General features: G+C 41.3%; 1 protein-coding gene across 3 annotated transcripts in view; it reads right to left on the bottom strand.

Moving 5' to 3' along the window:
- UNC80 (unc-80 homolog, NALCN channel complex subunit) overlaps window positions 1–20206 on the bottom strand; it is a 122185-nt gene that overhangs the window by 61433 nt on the left and 40546 nt on the right. For all 3 annotated transcript variants that reach the window (XM_008504926.2, XM_030454175.1, XM_008504925.2), the window contains exons 22-26: window positions 17536–17708; window positions 11381–11593; window positions 5993–6128; window positions 3513–3646; window positions 532–697 (exon numbers count right to left, since the gene is read on the bottom strand). In XM_008504926.2, coding sequence (XP_008503148.2) covers window positions 532–697; window positions 3513–3646; window positions 5993–6128; window positions 11381–11593; window positions 17536–17708 — 822 coding nt within the window. The remainder of the gene's footprint in view (window positions 1–531; window positions 698–3512; window positions 3647–5992; window positions 6129–11380; window positions 11594–17535; window positions 17709–20206) is intronic.

Consider the following 20206-nt stretch of genomic DNA (forward strand, 5'->3'; position numbering starts at 1 on the left):
TTAATCTGCTAGCCATCAAAAGCCACATAGTTGTGTTTTTCATGTGGTAGCAAAGAATTCAAGAGATCAACCACTAATTCTGTGACATGCCATGACTTCCGAACCACCACAGATTTTCACAGAAAAATCCTTGTCTTCCATCCTATCTGGGATTTCCCAAAATGAAAAATTGTAATCAGAACATAAAACCAACAAGAATACTTCTGACCTTTATTTTTGAAGTGAACCAAATAGTGATGCTTCTCTCAGCATCCCTCTGAGAGACAGTTTCAAACAAAGCATTCTCCTTCTCAGAAATCTTGCAAAGGTCTCAATCAGTTTCAGTCATAGCAATGCTTTATGAAATTTATCATCTTTGCTTCTCACATTTGTTATATTGAACCTTGAAGGCCATAAGCATCTCAGAAATGAGTCAAAGCCACGTGACTCCATGGTACCTGCTTTTTCACACAGTCTAAGCAAATGGAAACATAAAATCAAGCGCCACTTCACAAGCCTTGAGAATACTAAAGCCTTATTGTGCTGACAAACCTTTTTTGTCCTCGAAGCCAGTCTCAGATTTGAGGGTGTGGCTGCTGCTGTGCAGGGAATCCTTTGAATCTTCATTTTCATCCAAAACCCCAGCAAAGCTGATCTTCCTTTCATACCTATGCCGATCCATCTCAGGGTCCAAACGCAGCCTGCAGCTCTCTAGATCCTGCAGCAGAATGCAGACAGCACAGAGATGGAAGCCCCCATCCTTTTCAGTGCAACCAGATTAGCTTCAGGAAGAAATGCTTCAGATGGAAATTTATTTCTGTCACACAGTTCTGCTCTAACCTGATGCTTTCTAATCCAGCTACACCTTGGACTGAGAGCATGCTGGGCCACACAGTCGATGCTGTCAGGATGAGAGAGTTAATGGGTGTTAACACACATTCCTGATTAACACTGCTGATTGAACAGGCACAGTGTCTGCAGGCTCCCTGAGTGGACGGATGAAAGATGTAGATGGTTCCTAATGGCTTGGTGGCAATAAAAGGATGGTTCTTGCCCAAGGTGTTGAGTGAATGGGTGGTTTCCATTTCCAAAGACACTCTGGGGCTGATAAGGGAATGCATTGCCACTGGGCCCCTCAGAAGCAGAAAAGCAAGGAGAAAGCATTGTGAAACTGTGTGAAAGCTGTGACAGCATGGCCCAGAGCAAGCTTCCTCTGTGCAGATGAAGCTTAAAGGACACAGCAGAAACCAGGGAGTAATAAAAATGTTGGTTGCACTTGCATTCAGCACTGCACCAGATCAGTTAGTTTGCATCATCATTTTATCCTATTAACAGAAGTAGCATAAACTTGTGCCACCTACTGGCTACCAGTATTTTTATCTTATTATTATCAGAATTATAATAAAATCTTTTTAGAATAGTCAACAGTTTATTTTAAAAAGGCAAATATTTTGACTTCCCTCAATAAAAAAAACTGGTATATAAAAACCAAGTGCCTAAAGTTTGCAGTGTCTCTAGCACTGAACACTTCCATGTAAATAGTATCTAACAGAATTTAAGATAAGAAACAAAGGCTAAAGCATTTCAGTCTAAAAATCTGTGACCATATCTGTCTGGATTACTGCATCTTGGCCTAGTCGGAGTTTCCCCTCCTTGGAGTCTCTTAACAAATGAATCCTTCCAGCTGATTGTCAACATGCTTACACTGGAAATTGCTACCCCCCACAAATTAACTGAGAGAATGAAATACATCCTTGTAGTGAACATCTAGTCCAACTCCATCTTCAGCAACTGCTAAGCTAAATGAGGGACTTTCTGCACAGCAAATGACAAATTCAAGTTCCCTGGCTGTACTGTGGGAGCAGCAGGCTCCAAGAGACTTTATTCATCACCCCCAGCCACTTGCAAAGTGAGGCTGTACCTACTCTACCAGCCTCAACAAAAGTCTTTGACTCAAACTGCCTCAACTCAAGCCCAGGTAAGGGTGCTTATGCCCTCAGCCTGGCAGGTCTGGATGGATTGTGGGTAGCTAAACAGGTCCACCACAACCAGTTCAGTTGCAAATGCTTCAGTTCTTCAAGGCTGCTAAGTCTGTGCTCAGATCTGTGTAACACATATGCCTGCAAAACACCAGTGAACTTGAGATTTGCTCTCATGGAATTTCAGCTTTATGGACCATAAGATTATGTACTGGATCCTCTTAGAAAAGAAACATCACTCCATAAATACAGAGACCTAATATTTTTTTATCTGGATTGATGTTGGTTCTTTGCCCCCCTCCTTCCCTTCCTCACCCATACAAAGTTAAAAGAAGCACTCTATGGCCATTTTCTCTAATAGGCACTTTTATAACATAGCCTTAAATTTCTTCTGCCTAAACACAGATTTAATTCTTCCTCCTTCTCTCCCATATACAACTCTGAAAAGCTATTAATCAGTTGCATTTCTATCAGGCACAGAAGTACAAATTTCTGTTGACCGTCATTATCCAATATATTTTTAGTTACAAACTTAATTACTTTACTGAGATGAATTCTAAACTCTGGTTTTGGATTCACTTACTATGTGACAGAAAGATCAGCAAAGTGTTAAGGAAGACTCCTGCTTCAGAACCTAATTACAATAACACCCAGCCAAATCAGCACAGATCTGTCAAGCACAGTCTGTTATTAATGAAGAATTCACGGGGGGTTAAATCTTTTGTGTTCACTTGGAAGCTTCTCATTCCTTCTTTATGACTTCTATCCTGATTTCGTAAAGAAATTAGGATTGAAAGAGGAAACAGTATGTTTGCTATACTGATTTCATGTCATGTTAACAGCATCTGAAGCTTTTTATGGTCAACATTAACCCAGTTTGACAAAAGATAGCTGAGTGCCTGCGTATTTTGTGCAAAAAACAGGCTGAAGGCAATGTTAAATCACATTATTAGATGTAAGAAAATCCACACAAGAATGAATCACTGGAAATCATGTTTCATGGATTCTGCTATTTGCAAAAATTAATTGCCATCCCATCAATCATTTAGCTTAGTATTAGTGATAGGATTTGCCTATTCCTCTTTCAGTCTCGTGTAGAGTTATTTCTTTGCTTATTTGTTTCCTTTCTTTCCCAAGACTTTTCAATTTTGTTTTCTACCTCCAGCAAAAATTCTGCAACATTCAGACTCCACAAATTCTCTGTACATGATGCTTGCTCATAACTGCTCAGCACTCTGTCAACCAACCCTCCTGATCAGTTCATTAGCACAAAAGCACTTACCTCCTGCAGTCCATCTTTCTCACCACCTGCTTCTGCCCTCTTCTCCATTTTGCAGCTTTCTTGAGCTTCCAGTACACGTTGTGCTTTCACACTCCTATCTTCTTAATTAACCCATTTGATGTGCCCTGCCTGTCTTTTGTTCACCAGACCACGGCTCCTTTCTCCCTGCATCAAGTATCCACTTGAGTTACTCCCCACCCTCCCTCTCCTCAGCCAGGTCCACAGCCTGGTGGCTTCTCTAGGCATGGCTCCCTCTATATTGTCCCACTTACCACAAGAGGCTCAGTGCGTGGCCTGGGCATGTAAGGAAAGGTCTCCCGAAGGAAAGTTGTAATCTCCAGGAGAAGCTGACAGGCTGCCATTTTCAGTGCAAAAGGACAACAACATTTGGTAGGATTCACAGTGCCTAGGAAAAAAATATTTCTGTGGTGAGCAAGGAGATGATACAAAATCTGGAGACAAGAGGTGAGAGACATTTTCACATATGATGTACAATGCAATCTGCACTAAAAAAGAGGAAAACCCAGGCTTCTATCTATGCTAATTTCCCTACACTATGGAACTTCATAAACATAAATCCATGTATTTACCAGCACATGCAATAGTATTGACACTGTAGTGTACTATTGTACATATTCTGGTATATTACGCTGAAGTATCTATTAAAATAAGATCTTACAGCATTTCGCATATACCTTATTTAGAGTAAATACAACTGAAGAATTAAATACCTCTTCCTCCCCTCTACAGTTTTTCATTCAGTCAAATATTCTGCAGTTCTAACCCAGCAAGTGTGAATCTGGTAGATGCTGCTACACAAAGAGAATAAGGTGTTTAAAATAAAGGAAAATTTCCTGAAATACCTGTAGTTATGACTAGCCAGGAAAGAGTTACTGTGTCTCTTATTAATTACTACCCTGATAACTGGAAAAGACAGTCTTGTTTGAAGGCAGGTTGCTTTATTTGCACACAGAATCCAAGTGCTACTTAGGGATAATCAAGAAAAAATAATTAGACTTCTTAATCAAATTATATATTCAAATGCTTCACTAAAACAGAGGGGAAAGGGGAAGAAAGATTATCCAAATACTTAGTTTTATTACCTTCTACATACATTTCAGAGAGATTTGTTTTCATTTGCTTTCCCCACATATCAACGATTTTTTTCATACTACCTATGAATTATTTTTTTGTAGAGAAAGAGTACAAATTAAATAATTGAGAGGATACTGCAGGGATTAGATAAAACCAGATTAATTTTGTGATGCTTGCTAATTCCTCTGTACAGTTTAACAGTAACAAATTGTGGACTTCATAGGGACTTGATCTGAACAATCACATACAGACGAGATGTGCAGTGTAATGAAATATCCAACTGCATATTTTATATTCCTCAGACTATACCCACAGCATACAGGGCAGTTCTTGAAAAATCTCTTCTTTCAGCAAAAATGCAGGTTGGTTATTTTCAGATCTTGGTTTTCAGGAGAATACTTGAGCTTTTACATGGCTTTCTAGAGAACAGCTTGTTCTTTCTTGTCAGAGATCACAATATTAAAGCAGCTCCACACTGGTTGTGCTTTATCAGTGCCTGAACAGAACCAATTATTCTGTTTCTTGTTCATACAAATGCATTCTTCATCTTTAAAATTGTCATCCTGGTGTTGGAGAGGGAAATTTTTGGGTGCACTCTGCTGCTTTGCTTTTATCTCCCAAATACCCAGAACACCTACCCACATTCTTCCAGTGGCTACACCTGACAGACCACATAGTGGCACACATGAAGATCTATCTTGGGGCCAGTTTCTCTTGCGATCATTTCCTACAAATAGCATTTCAGTGCTCCCACCTACTTCACTCTACTCCAAAATTGGCCTTGTGTAATGATAAGAACAAACCCATAACCACAGAAAAAAAGAAAGCAGAAGATAAAAGAGCAGTCCTAGGACACTCTATTCAATGGCAGACAACAGTATATGCACACAGGAACCAGTACATTACAGTACATACATATATACAAATGGTATCTGGAGAGGATATGTTTGTTACCACCTTCACCTACATGCACAACAGTGTGTCTTAATTTTTCTACTCATGGGGTTTGTTACAATTTGTATGCCTATCTAGACTTTCTGAATCAGTAACCTTTCTACCACCCTTCTACCCTGACATACACAAAGGCACAAAGGTATGTGTTTCAGTTATCTTGTCGTTACACAGATTTTTAATAACATCATTCTATATTTCTGCCTGAGAACCAGGCAAATATACTGAAATCAAGATTTAAAAGTCCTTGGTAGTGTTGCGCCAGTTAATATCAGATGAGATGACTCTTCAGTGTTAAGAAAAAGAAAAGCAGCTGATCTCACACACATATTTTGGCAGAAATAACGCAGAAGAATGGGAGTTTGAATACCTTTTGGCACTCAGGTGAGAGCAATATGCAAGAAATCAACTATTACCTTTCTTTAAATTGGAGTTGTGAAGTTGCCAGTATACAGGAACTGCAACTCAATGCCCAGTTTCACCCCCCACTTCCTCCCCCACATTTTCCTTCAGTCTCTCAGTGCTGCTACTCATCTATCATGTTGTACATCAAGGCACAGAAAGAACAGGGCAGGAAGCTGGGGTGAAGGTGAGGGACTGGGAAACACAGCTGGGTAGCAAGAGGATGAAGAGAAGAAATATTAAGTGCTCCTAAAGCAGAGGTTCTTACAAGCGGGGGTTCTTGTAGTAAAGGGAGTCTCCTTACTGTCATCTAAAAAGTCTTCTTCCTCATCCTCCTTTTTCAGGCGCCTCTTTGTCTCCTCATCATAAATGAGGCCCAGGAGGTTGGCAGGGCTCTCACTCTCAGCATGGCACAGCTCATTGAGGCGTACACCGATTGCCTGCAGATAGGGGGAAAGAGGACAGGGAGGTGAGAATTTCAGTCCAGCCCAATGGTGGTGAAGGGCTTCGCCCTCTGCAGGCTGGTGAGATTGTTCCAATATCCTGACTTAATTTTTTCATTTCTACGATGTGCAGTAGAGAAAGGGATGATATGAAATTGTTACCAAAACTATAAATTATTTCCCCCTATTTTTTAAAAATATTTGTAAGCAGAGTCAAATTTCAGGATAATTTTTTTTCAGATTTGGTTAAATAACAAAAAACCCATCAAACAGCTGCCAAAATAGCAAACGATAGCAGGAGGAGCATGTAAAACATACAAGTATGTAAAACTTTATCCTGTGATATCATTGCTTTGCAAAGGAGTGTGTTTAATTACAGAATTATCATCAGGACTTGCCATTTGGCCTTTTTGGTTTTGAGATAGTTTTAGAGAAAGATAGCAAAGATGATATCTGAATCTTCTACAAGTCAGAACTGATGGTCGTGCCAGCACTACATAATTTTCCTATCTCAGCTGAAGTGATATAGAAATACAGAAATAATAACTTCTTGTGACTCTTTTTTCTTGTAATCAAATACTGCCTGTGACACCCAGTAACAGTGAAGCTGGTAGACTCTGCTACACAAAGAGAATAAGGTCGTGGTGTTATGGTTTGCAGTCTGACACAAAGAGCTGCCAATCTCAGCTGTGGATGTGCCTAGACATCGTTAAACAAACTTCCCATCTCTCATCTTTTTTCCCCTTTCATGTTTCAGGCATTTAAATAAGAAATGTTCTGCATGCCTCTCCACAAAGCAGTGATTTATCACGTAGTATTTATGCTTTGTTGTATACCCTAGAATTAAAACAATCACACACAATCACACAGCGTTCTACCTAATGAGCACTGAATTCCTAACAAGCATTATCTGCATGAATTATGTTTGGTTTTCCTAGTGAACAGAGAGCACACTACACTTTAAAAGAAAATGTCTCTTAATAGAAGGAGCCAAAGGAAGAGACAGGTTAACCTGATCAGAACAGATTTAACATCACATTATTTTATAAAATGGCATAACAACAGATATTGTCAAGTTCAAAAGGCTTATCACTGTTATGGTCTGTCCAAATACAGTTTCACGTGGAAAGGGTTTACCACTGCTACTCCCTGATAGAGTAGCACTAGAGATTCCTAGAGTGTATTGAGGACAATTTCCTGCTCCAACTAGTAAATGAGCCTACCAGGGACGGAGCCCCACTTGACCTTCTTTTCACAAACAGAGAGGGGCTGGTGGGAGATGTGGTGGTTGATGGACGACTGGGACTTAGTGACCATGAAATAATAGAGTTTTCAATACTCAGGGATACAAGGAGGGTTGTCAGTAAAACCTCTGTGTTGGACTTCCGGAGAGCAGATTTTGGACTATTCAAAAGACTAGTTCCGAGTATACCCTGGGAAACAGCCCTTGAAAACAGAGGGGTCCAGGAGGGATGGACATACTTCAAAGAGCATATTCTGAAAGCACAGGAACAGGCTGTCCCAGAGTCCCGGAAGGCGAGCCGGCGGGGAAGGCAACCAGTCTGGCTGAACTGGGAGACTCTGAAAGAAATTAGGATTAAGAAGAGGGCCTATCAATTATGGAAAAAAGGGCTAACTTCTCAAGAGGAATTTAGGAATATAGTCAGGTCATGTAGAAAGAAAATCAGAGAGACAAAAGCACAACATGAACTGAATCTTGCTACCTCTGTGAAGGACAATAAGAAATGCTTCTACAGATACATCAATAGCAAAAGAAGAGGCAAGGAAAACATTCATTCTGTACTGGACATGGGTGGGAATATAGTTATCAAAGATGAGGAAAAGGCTGAGGTATTTAACACCTTCTTTACCTCAGTTTTCAACAGAAAGACAGGTTATCCTGTTGACAGCAGGCTTCTGGAGCCTATAGAAGGTGATAAAAATCTAAACAGCCCCCCTGTAATATTGAAGGACACAGTCAGTGACCTCTTGAGCTGCTTGGACCCCCACAAGTCTATGGGACCGGATGGGATCCACCCAAGAGTGATGAGGGAGCTGGCAGAAGAGCTCGCCAAGCCTCTCTCTATCATCTACCAACAGTCCTGGCTCATGGGGGACATCCCAGACGATTGGAAGTTGGCGAATGTCACGCCAATCCACAAAAAGGGCCGGAAGGAGGACCTGGGAAACTACAGGCCCGTCAGCCTGACCTCAGTGCCTGGCAGGGTCATGGAACAGATCATCCTCAGTGCAATCACACAGCACCTGCAGGATGGGCAAGGGATCAGACCCAGCCAGCACGGGTTTAGGAAGGGCAGATCCTGTCTGACCAACCTGATCTCCTTTTATGATCAGGTGACCCGTCTGGTGGATGAGGGGAAGGCGGTGGATGTGGTCTACCTGGACTTCAGCAAGGCCTTTGACACCGTCCCCCATAGCATTCTCCTGAAAAAGCTGTCAGCCCACAGCTTGGACAGGAGCACCCTGTGCTGGGTTAGGAACTGGCTGGAGGGCCGGGCCCAGAGAGTGGTGCTGAATGGGGCTGCATCCAGTTGGCGGCCGGTCACTAGTGGTGTCCCCCAGGGATCAGTATTGGGCCCAGTTCTGTTTAATATCTTTATTGACGACTTAGACGAAGGGATTGAGTCCATCATCAGCAAATTCGCAGATGACACCAAGCTGGGAGGAAGTGTGGACCAACCCGAAGGCAGGAGGGCTCTGCAGAGGGACCTGGACAGACTAGAGAGCTGGGCCGATTCCAACGGGATGAGGTTCAACAAGGCCAAGTGCCGGGTCCTGCACTTTGGTCACAACAACCCCATGCAGCGCTACAGGCTGGGGGCAGAGTGGCTGGAGAGCAGCCAGGCAGAAAAGGACCTGGGAGTCTACATTGACAAGAAACTGAACATGGGCCAGCAGTGTGCCCAGGTGGCCAAGAAGGCCAATGGCATCCTGGCCTGTATTAGAAACAGCATCACCAGCAGGTCCAGGGAGGTGATTCTGCCCCTGTACTCAGCGCTGGTGAGGCCACACCTCGAGTACTGTGTCCAGTTCTGGGCCCCTCAGTTTAAGAAGGATGTAGAGGTCCTGGAGCAGGTCCAAAGGAGGGCAACCAGGCTGGTGAAGGGACTCGAGCACAGGCCCTATGAGGAAAGGCTGAGAGAGCTGGGGCTGTTCAGCCTGAAGAAGAGGAGGCTCAGGGGAGACCTCATTGCTGTCTACAACTACCTGAAAGGAGGCTGTAGCGAGGTGGGAACTGGACTCTTTTCACAGACGACCTTCAACAAGACAAGAGGACACAGTCTTAAGTTGTGCCAGGGGAGGTTTAGGCTAGATATTAGAAAGAATTTCTTCACGGAGAGGGTGATTAGGCTATGGAATGGACTGCCCGGTGAGGTGGTAGATTCTCCGTCCCTGGAGACATTTAAAAAAAGACTGGATGTGGCACTCAGTGCCATGGTCTAGCAACTGCTCCGGTGGGTCAAGGGTTGGACTAGATGATCTCTGAGGTCCCTTCCAACCCGGCTAATTCTATGATTCTATGATTCCCTGATGGCTTTCAGGCAGACTGAGTCAAAGAATCTGGGGGATGGGGAGAATGTTTTATATTCATTCTTGGTCTCGATAAACTTGGACAATAATACTGTCAGTCACAATCAGGGAGTAATGGCAGACAAACAAGGGTCTATAATTAGCACAAATTCCCAGCCTTATTCACTGAAAGGAAAAAAGAGAACAAGGTCTCAGTGCATCCAGAGACTAATTAATTCTTTTCTCTTAGTCCAAGAATCTTCTGGCAGCTCTAATATTACAAAGCAAGAAGGATGATGTGCTTTGTTGACAAAGATCTGACAGCATGGAGGCAGACAGGCTGGGTGAGGTACCCCTTCTTCTTGGTACTGGAGCTGCTGAGGTGCTAAGTGAGCACACAGCCATTAATCCATGAATCCATTAATGAATCCATTAAAGAGAAGAGGCCCCAGTACTGAACCCTGGGGGACACCACTCATGACCAGTCACCAGCCAGATTTAGTTCCATTCACTGCCATTCTTTCAGCCCAACCATCCAGACAATGTTTTATTCAGCGCAGGGTATATTTATCCAAGTCAATTGACATAAGTTTCTGAAGAGACAGTGAGAGACAGTGTCAAAAGCTTTACTAAAGTCCAGACAATGTCCACAGCTCTTCCCTCATCCACTAGGTGACTCATCTTGTAGAAGATCAGGTCAGTCAGACAGGACCTGCCTTTCATAAACCCATGCTGACTTGGTGCCCAGTAGTATTTCCCTAGATTAGCTTCGGAAATGGAAGGACAAGAGCTGCTGAGACACTTTGGCTCATTAGCTTGGATGAATATGGGTCAGCAATGTTTTTTTGCATGCCCTGTGTAAGTATCCCAAGACTGAAGAACACATGGTTTTCAAATTCAACTGGGCCTTGGATTGTAAGGTTGGGGTTTTTTTTTAATCTCTATTGGTTTTTTTGTTTGTTTTTTTTCACTGGATCATGACACTCACTGTAAAAATCTCCAGTTTTGTGACTAGAGGTGAAAAGCACAAAGCTTACTTTTAGACAGACAGGTAACAGGAACCATAGAGGTGAAAGAACTCATTAAGTGTTGCATGTTAAACAAATACACTCTGGTATCTGTTATAAAAGCAGCATCTAGAGGGCCAAACAAGAAAATTGCCTAGTTCAACTGTGGTAAGAGATTATGATCAAATAAAATTTGAAGACCCCAAGCTCAAAATAGAGACAGTTCTTTAGATGACTTTTAGCAGTAGCCCTGTAGAATCCTTGTCAAAGAATGATGAGTGCTAACAGTTTGTATGGCTGCGAAGAGAGACTGGATAAGCACATCAGAGAGCAATTCATTACCAAATATACAGCACTACATCAAGCTCAGGCAGCCCTGGGCTAAAAATATTTGGAAGATAGACAAGAGCATGTAGTACCACAGCCCTGGCTCTTATTTAGGCATTCACACATAATAAGTGCTGGAAGAGGAGAACGGGTGAAATGGATCCCAGAGGGAACACAGCAGGGGGAGAGAAGGAGACACTGCTACATCCTAACAAAGGCCATGTTCAATTAGAAGATCATATCCTGGCAGGCTATTAAGTACCAGTTTACCAGTTAGAAGAGAGGTTTATGAGTCTGTATTTTGCTGGAAGTGAAATTCTGGACAGGGTCCAATTAGATTTTGGTACATTTTTAAATGTAAGTAGAAGAGAAACAAACACTTACATCTCCCCACTGGTAGAAGAGCTTAGCTGCATTCCACTGCAGCTTCTGGTTCCTTTTGTTGCCCACGATAGGAGAACGCCCACGGGAGAGGCCTTTCTTAGTGATGTTCACATGGTGGCCCTTCATCCACTCGGGCCAGTTGCCACGATTGCAGCGGTGAACGAAGCGGGCGCACTCAAGGAACAGCGCTGCCCTTGCCACTACAGGGGCTTCCTGAGAAGTTTCAAAAAAAGAAAAGAAAAAAAAAATCACCTTAAATAAAATCACCCTTAATATACTGGGAAAACTCTCTGAACGCTAGAGGATTCTGTGCTTTAATCAACGGTTTTGCAAGCTTGCCATGGAGTCACACAGACTGAACACTGTCTATCAAAACCTGAAACCAGGATCTTTGCTGTCTCACCTCCTGAGCTAAGAGAACCCAAATGTTCATGAGACTCCTGAGCAGTTACTCTTAGTCCAACCACTGAGGGGCAGAAAAAACCACTTTATGAACTCAAAACCAATCTTGTTTCAGCACCTCTCTGTACTGCTTTCTTTCAGAAAAATACTGCTTTCTTTCAGAAAAACCCGGTGTTCACTGCCAAAAAGCAGAGACATGCACCTGACATTTTTACTGTAAGAGTGAGTCACATTTTCTTTTCACCTTTGCTAGCAAGGTTGGAAATATTGTGTGCTCAAATAGCAGCATCAACACGTGAATCCTAGCACCTCTCAAAGTCAGGTTCTGCTTTCAGACAGCATGCTCTGAGGGTGGAAATGTGGATGGAGGCTTGCTGGAACTAGGAAGAGAGCTGTGTTGCACTTAAACAGAATTAAACCAACTACTGACAGATATCAACAAAATTTCAAAGACCTAACGTCAATGGTCTTAGCAAGCTTCAGTTTAGTACTGAAATTTATCATCAGGCAGCTGAGTTTTGAAGTGATTGGCTGTTTTTCAAAGAAAAATTTTCCTGCCTCCTGCTTTAAATAGCACTTTCTTTTTTTTCCTTTTTTTTTTTTTTTAATGGGAAAACATATTGAGTGTATCTTAGTTTGTACAGAATGTCCCAGCAGGATCCATTTTAGAGCAATAAAGAGTGTTTCTGAAACTCTCAAATATGTTCAAGAATGGACACTGCAATTTCACAGAGAGCAGTTTAGACTCAGGAATGAAATTTCTTCACAGAAACCTTCAACACTACAAAAATAACATGGAAAGTGACTAAAAGAAAATGGTTCTCTTCATTTCCCTCCTCCTTTCTGCAATTTTCACAATCAAAAACCTCTGTGGCCAGCAGGTTGTAAAACTAAATACATGATAATATCCACATTTTAAAAGCTGCCTTTGAAAGGTTCCTTAACAGGCATTTCACAGAGCACAAAAATGAACTTCACACATATAAAAGCTTCAATGACTTAATTTAGACAACACCCACTTATAAGGGGAGATTCCTCGTCTGTGGTCCATAAAAAACAAATGGGCCCTGAGATCATGGAAGCTGGTCAACAAAACATGAATAAACAGTATCTCAACTAACACTGTAATCAAAAGTGAAAGCACAATATTTTGGAACAATGACTCAACAGTTTGAGAACTGACTTAAGAAATTCTGCACTGAAGATAAATTACAGCCAGAAATCACCACAAATGGGACCAAAAAACAGTCATGCCTTTTAGGAGACAGGGAAGAAAAGAAAAGGAAAAAAAAAAAACAAAAACATATTTTAATTACTTCCTGATGCAGCATTTTATTACAGTTTTTTTGCTCATATTTCACTCAGAAGTTCAAAAAGAGCTATCTACTAGCAATTTTCTTGAATAAAGAAAACATAAAAGCTGTCTCAATGTTCTGACATGGAAGACAGAAACCCGAAGCCAGGCAATCATAGATGACCAGAAAAAACCCCTAATACCTAGCTCCTGGATAAAGCATTATAGATTATTTGCTGCCCTCATGCATGATGGAACCCCAAACAGGTGAGGATTTAATTCTTTTATTCACACAGCTTTATCTTAACCATACCTGGACACATACATGAAAAGATGAAGGCCCAGATTTAGTCTCTTCGTCTTTTAGTTCACCACTGGTAAAGCCACAATTTCTTAGCATATATGAGTCATGTAAAGATACATGTTGTAACATTATAGAAAGACTCAACTGTAAGTAAAGAAGGATAAGCAGGATAGGAGGGGGGTGTGTGTGTGAAGGGGCAGTAGTTCCAAGTGAAAAATCAGTGAAAATACCTCCTGCATGGAGGAGGACTTTCTGAACATCACAGGCTACCTGTGATTGCTTACCTGAGGCTCAGAGAAACCTGAAGCAGCAGCAGCAAGAGAAAGATGAAGATGTGACAAAATGGACAGGGATGGATTCACACCACAGAGAAACACATCACAAATGGAGAGAAATGAATCAGACAGGCGATGCATAGCTGAAAAGAACACAAGTTACCATGGTCACTTCAAAACTTAATAAAGCAGCAATACTCTCACAAGCTTGCCCATTCCTGACCTGCTACATCCCTTTGCCTTTTGTAAATGGTTCTTGTACCATATAAATTGACATGAATAGGAATCAGCCACTTCCTTAACAAAAATTTAAAGTACTCCCTTTTCAACAGATACAGCACACCAACAATAGCAAAAGCAAAAACCTGGGTAGGAAGGAGAGAATGCAGAATGGATTTGGAATTTTACAGCATCACATTAATGTTCAAGCACAGCTTATTCTGCACTTTTTATTACTGCAGAATCAGTTTTGTTTCAAAGGACAATTATTTTTCTAAGACTAATCAACTAGTGATAATTTTCTTGTGTCCTTTCTTATATTCTGCAAGGCACTTTGAGGAAAAATGTATTTTCACCAACCTTCAGGGAGTTAAAAAAAAACATAGTAACAATCAACTTTTACAGTAAATAATATAAATTAAAATAGTGTCAGAAGATATTGATTGGATACTCTGCTTTATTTAGCCACAAGATGTCTCACATGAGATGCTTGGGATGCATAGGAAGATAAGTTAGTAAATTACTAACCAATGCCTAGGAGAATTGTCTCAAAAACATTGCAAGTCTCTCTGATTATATCTAAAAATGGTCAAGTACAATCCATGACATAGCTCTTTTTTTCTGTTCTCAGTTATCTATTCTGGACACCTGTTTGAAGCACTCTTCGATATTCCCTCAGGTCATATGCCCTGCTATAGAAACACTTCTATGGAAACAGGGACACAGAATGTTAGAGCCTGACTAAGATCCTGGGTAACCTGGAGTCAGGATACTAACAAGCATTTTGGCAATTTAGACTTGATTCTACCCTCACAATACTTGATGGGTCCTCTCAAACAATCCTGCAACAAAGCAGTGTCATTTTGGCACTTCAACAAGGGTGAGAGATCAACAGAACAGATCAGCTCATGCATCTTTATAGAGGAATAATGTGTCACACATTTGAAACTGGCCAGAAGAAAGCTTGTATTTCCCTACCTGAGCCATGTACTCTCCTCTAATTGGATTAAATCAGAAAAAAAATCTTTATATAATGCTAGGCAGTGGTGCATTGGAACTCTCTGCAGAAACTTGGCCAAAGAACAAAAGAGCATATTATTTGCCTTTCAACCTCCTAAGTTACTTCAAAAGTGAAAGAAAATAATTGTATTATTTCTAAGTCTGGATCGAAGTTGTTAACATGAGGATGACATGACCTGCAACGTCATCCGTTGTCATAGAATGTTTGCAGAGCCTGCCAGCAACTGTAGTTCCATAAAATTCAGTCAAGAATGGACATTGTTTCTGGATAAATGTGTTAACTACATAGTTTCTAAAACTAAGGCAACACTCAATTTAATATATATATAAAGCATTACCTTTGTTTCACTATTCTAATTTCTTTAAGTAAATGTGACAAACCTGCATATACATCCAGGCTCATCAGAGATCTTGGAGTATATGAATGGAATTTCAAAAATCTTATGAAAAAGCTTGCTGAAAAAGTTTTTGAAAGAACTGAAACTGGAGCTGTTTTCTTTTCATTTTTTAAAGGTTGCCGTAGCAATTCAGCTGGTTGAAAGTACTTAGGCTATTAATTTGCATCAAACCTGATTCAAAATATTACTTGAAAAGCAGGAATACAGACGTTAAAAATCCACGATGCTTTCTGTTGGGTGTGCTCTATTGACATAAAATGTGGGAATTTTCTGTAACACCAGACATTGCCAGTAAGAAATACAGTGAGTTGACAAGATGTCTTCTTCTGAAACCTGTAATTCACATAACTGAACTTATACTTTGTACTCAAAATGTCAGCTGTGCACACTTGTAAGGAGTCTGTAATGAGAAGAAGGCCTCTTTCATCTTTAGCTGCAGACCTTCTAGAAATTCTGATACCAAAGCCTTCTGCATTATTCAGCAGAAGTAAACAAAATCTATTTTGTAAAAGCCAGCTCTGGAAGTCAGAACAGCCATCCTTGAGCAGTTCATTCTGACCAGTAACTTTCAGCTGATTTCACACATGGGCACAATCATCTGGTGTCTGAATAATAATAAGAGTCTTAGTGGTAACAGGGATATAAATACCAGACCTCTGTCCTTCTGGGGATATGCTATCCTCAAGCAGTGGAAATCATGTACTTTGCTATGGATTCAGGCGTGTATTCTCTGTTCATTACCCTCCCTTTTTCCTGATAACAGAGGCAAGCTATACTGCCAGTGGGTCAATGCACCAGCTTTTCATCAGACCAAGCCAACATATCCCCAACCAGGATCTCAGTGACACAATTGACAGGAAAGAGCTCCTCCCTACCCACACACCTTACATTCCACATACTCACTGGGGTGGCAGCCCGGCAGTCCTCAAGAATTAAGTTGTCCTTGTGCTGCACATCCAGAATGGGTGTTTATCTGCCCAAGCCGCCCTCTGAGCCTACTGCAACCCTGACTCGTAGGAATCAATTCTAACTGTGAGAGCATGAGGCCTACTTCCCTACCAGCCACTGCTTCCATAGCTTCCAGTCTGAGAGCCAAAAATCTCCAACAGGAACAAGTGAGGAGAACACCTGTCTACTGGAAGATGGACATGGACCAGTCTGAACAGTAGATGTGAACTGGTAGCAATAGCAACTTTGGGCCAATATTATTGCAGACTTGATTGAGCCTGCAGTCTAAGGATGCAAGGTTAAGAATAACAAATAAAGGCATCGTACCTACAGCTATGGAGCAGACAAGGCAGCACCTCAGGGCACAGAAGGAAGAGTGCATGAGCCTGGCATCTCCAGCAGCAAGCAAAGAAACTGATTATGGGCACAAATGGCACGACAGCCAAAGAAGCAAGCAGTGGGCAGCAAGAAGACAAAGGGATAGCAAAGATGTGGTTGCTTTGAGAGCAGTGGCTTTCAATTTTTTCCAATTTGAACACTTCCAAATGTTTGCAGAAGGAAGCAGAAGAGTGCTGTGCAGAGAAGTTACTAATACTTGGCTGGATTTTCACAGCTGTCTTTGTTACACTCATGGGCTTGTCTACATAAGCACCTGGAGAGAGCATCATTGGCCCATGACCCACAGGCTAAAGACCACTGTTAAAAATCCAGCAGCTTTAAGGTAAAGAGTGAAGAAGATACAGAGGAAACACTCACTGTAGGAAGGAGCAACTGAATAGCTTCACTTCAGTGATGTGGATGCAAATTAACTACAAATTAAATGCAAATTAACTACATCTGCATTTAAAAATATGCACACTTTGTCATTTGAGGGTTTTTTTTCCCAATGACTGGCTCTGCTGTCACGTAGTTCAGTGTTGTTGAATGCATCTATAACTGTCTATACATACTATGCCTCTCCAGACAGTTATCCAGTCCTCAATACTTATTCTCTACCTTATTTTTGATATTAGAAGCAGAATGGCTGAGAGCAAAATAAGTCTGATAATAAAAGCTCTCTGCTGACAGTAAGTTACTTATGCAGAACCATGAAATAAAAAAGATCCATTTTGTCTGTATATTCATGCAGTCACAGAGGTTAAAGCTCCACCCAGTAAGAGCTGTACCAGCTGGCATTGCTGTGGTCCTTTACCTGCTTTCTGTGCTGGCATAAACAGCACTCCTGAGAGATACAGACCACCACGTATGCACATGCTTCCAACACAGCAGGAAAAATACACCAAAAAATGACTTACAAGATCTAGGGCTGCTGCCAAAATGGAAGCATCTGGGATAGTGCCTGGTTCACAGCAGTTCAGGAGAAACTGAAAGCGCTTCATTCCTTGGCGGATTGCTCCCAGGTTCACAACATTCTTGGATTTTCCTCCATCTTGGTTGGAGGTCAAATGATCATCAAAGCTGTGGCAACCTAAAGAGGTAGAGAGTATAGAGGGGATGCAGGGAGGGGTAGGATAAAGGGACCTCAGCCTCTCACCAACAAAAAAAAAGTGTTACCATAACCCTGGTGAGTACAGTCTTGGTTTAAATCACTTTCCTCACCTTGAGGAAATAGGGATGCTTCCTTGAAGGTAATAGCAATGTTTTTTTTAGTATTTACGACTTCTGTGAACTAGGCATACAGCAAGTCAGATTCTGGTCTTGGTCCTACTGATGTCTGCCCCCAACAGTTCCACTACAGACCTTGTGAAAGCCCAAGGTCTACTCCAACATATGTGAACCAGAACATGGCCCACTTCTTCCCCACCTCTGTAACACAGAATGCCATATTTATTGTCTGCTTTTCCTGAATACCTTATCTTTTCACTTCTCCGTTGGTTCTAAGTTTACCTTAAAGTGAAGCATAGATAAACCTTATTCTGCATGTACCAATTCAGTAATAAATCATCTACTAGGACAGAAAAATCAATAGCAAATTTTGGAAATGTTCTGTGTGGAAATTAAGTACATTCATTTTCTGCAATTACCAGAACATTCAAAGTGGGACTGGACTAAACTTCTAGGTATCATCCATCATTCCAGCCTGTCTCCCTTGAAATGCCTGGCACTTTTTGGGATGGAAAGCTCCCTAATATGAGTTCCTTTTGAAAATTAAGCAAGCACCCTCTCCAAGGCTTCTTTCATACACAATTTTAAACTCCATGTATGGACTTCACATGATAAATCAACTAAAACCCACTTTCGATTGGAAAGAGCACTCCTGAATGAAGATTATTACACAGTTGGAACCCAGAGTAGAGAGAGTGGCAGAAAGACATAGATGAGAAGTCAGGAAAGTTGTATCAAGGCCAAGGTGGCTGTTCAAAACAAGTCTAGTCAGCTTCTGGGCTTTTTGTCTTTATCCATAATACTCTCCCTGCGTACATATGAAAGGTCAAATGTTTACAGAATACTAAGAAATAGTGCACTGAAGAAGAAAAAACTGAATAGAGAACTCATAATTGGCTTTAAAAATGGATTTGTAAGGCAAGAGCCAAAATATCAGCTCTACAGGACTTTCTAAATTCTTCCTTAGGAAAGAAGAATGGCTGAAAATTCAAATTCCCTTTGAGACTGCAGTCCCCAGAATTACCTGGTGACCTCTTACATACCACAAACAATAGTCACAACAGAAAATGACAATGTAAATCTTCACTTTTCCTTTGTGGACAGAGGCATATCAAATTTCAAGACTTTGTTACAACATCTGAGACTGCTCTCTGGAGTGAAGCTAAACATGTATTTACAGTAAACAGAACATTCCTATGTTGAGAAACATTTTATCAAGATGGACAACCAAACAAAGTAGAGAGAACTTACATAAATAAGCAGGCACGAACACCCTTTTCTTCCAGCTCCTTTTGTTCCCTTAGGGTTTGAAGCATGCTGTCTAAGCCTTCCTGCTATGGCTGTTATAACACTAACTCACATTTGAGGTATGAACAAATCTTTCCTATTCAGGGCTCTGTTAAGACTGTGCCTTTAGGAGATGAAGAACAGAAATTTGACTTGCTCATACAAAGAGGCATGCCTAAGGCATCTCCCTGCTATAAAGATCTAGTAGAGGCCAGACCTACAGTCTGTAACAAGAGGACTCCCTCTGCAGTTCTAGTCTTGCACTTTGTTGAAGATTGCAAGAGAACACTTCAGAAGCAGCTGATGACTGCCCTCCACTACATCCATCCTGGATTAGCCTTGCTGTACTCAGGGAAGTCCTCACTGGCTTAGCAGCAATGGGACTCAGCACTGCAGAAATTCTCACTCAGTGAGCAGACACCACTTCCTAACACTGGAGGACACTGGATGCCTGAGTTCCTGCCCCCACAGATGCTTCCTGCACAAACAGAAGATGTCTCCCTGGAACAAGCACGTGCTGTATGCCTTGAACACCCTGGCAACCTCTATGGTCACTCACAATATCTTCAGTAAATGCCCAAAGAAACATTAAGGGTCTCAAGTAAACATACTGTAACTCACTTCTGTATATATGCTGGATTCTTAATATAGGCAAAAAGATCATTAAAATAAACATTTTTTATGCATGGATGTGCCTATATGTGTATATATATGTATACATATGCACACATACAGATACACAGACACACACATATGTTTACATACATATCCAACACGATTTCCAGTGGTCTACATGGTATATCACAATGAAGATTATAATTCATAAATGGTGTGGCACATTATTCAACATTTTAGTATTAGTTTTTAACTGTATCATAATTACATTTTTAACTGTAACGTGTTTCTCCTCTCTCTGTTGTCCTTTAAGTATGGCATATGTTAGAAACCCAAAAACACAACAGGAACCACATGGAGAGAGAATGAGCAAAGTAATGGCATAGCATCATGAATGATTAGAATGGGAAGGCAGAAACAGGTTCCAAAATAATGAGTTTCCCTCAGATGCTGAGGGAT

This window comes from Calypte anna, chromosome 7 (genome assembly GCF_003957555.1).
Source record: "Calypte anna isolate BGI_N300 chromosome 7, bCalAnn1_v1.p, whole genome shotgun sequence".
Taxonomy (NCBI): Eukaryota; Metazoa; Chordata; class Aves; order Apodiformes; family Trochilidae; genus Calypte; species Calypte anna.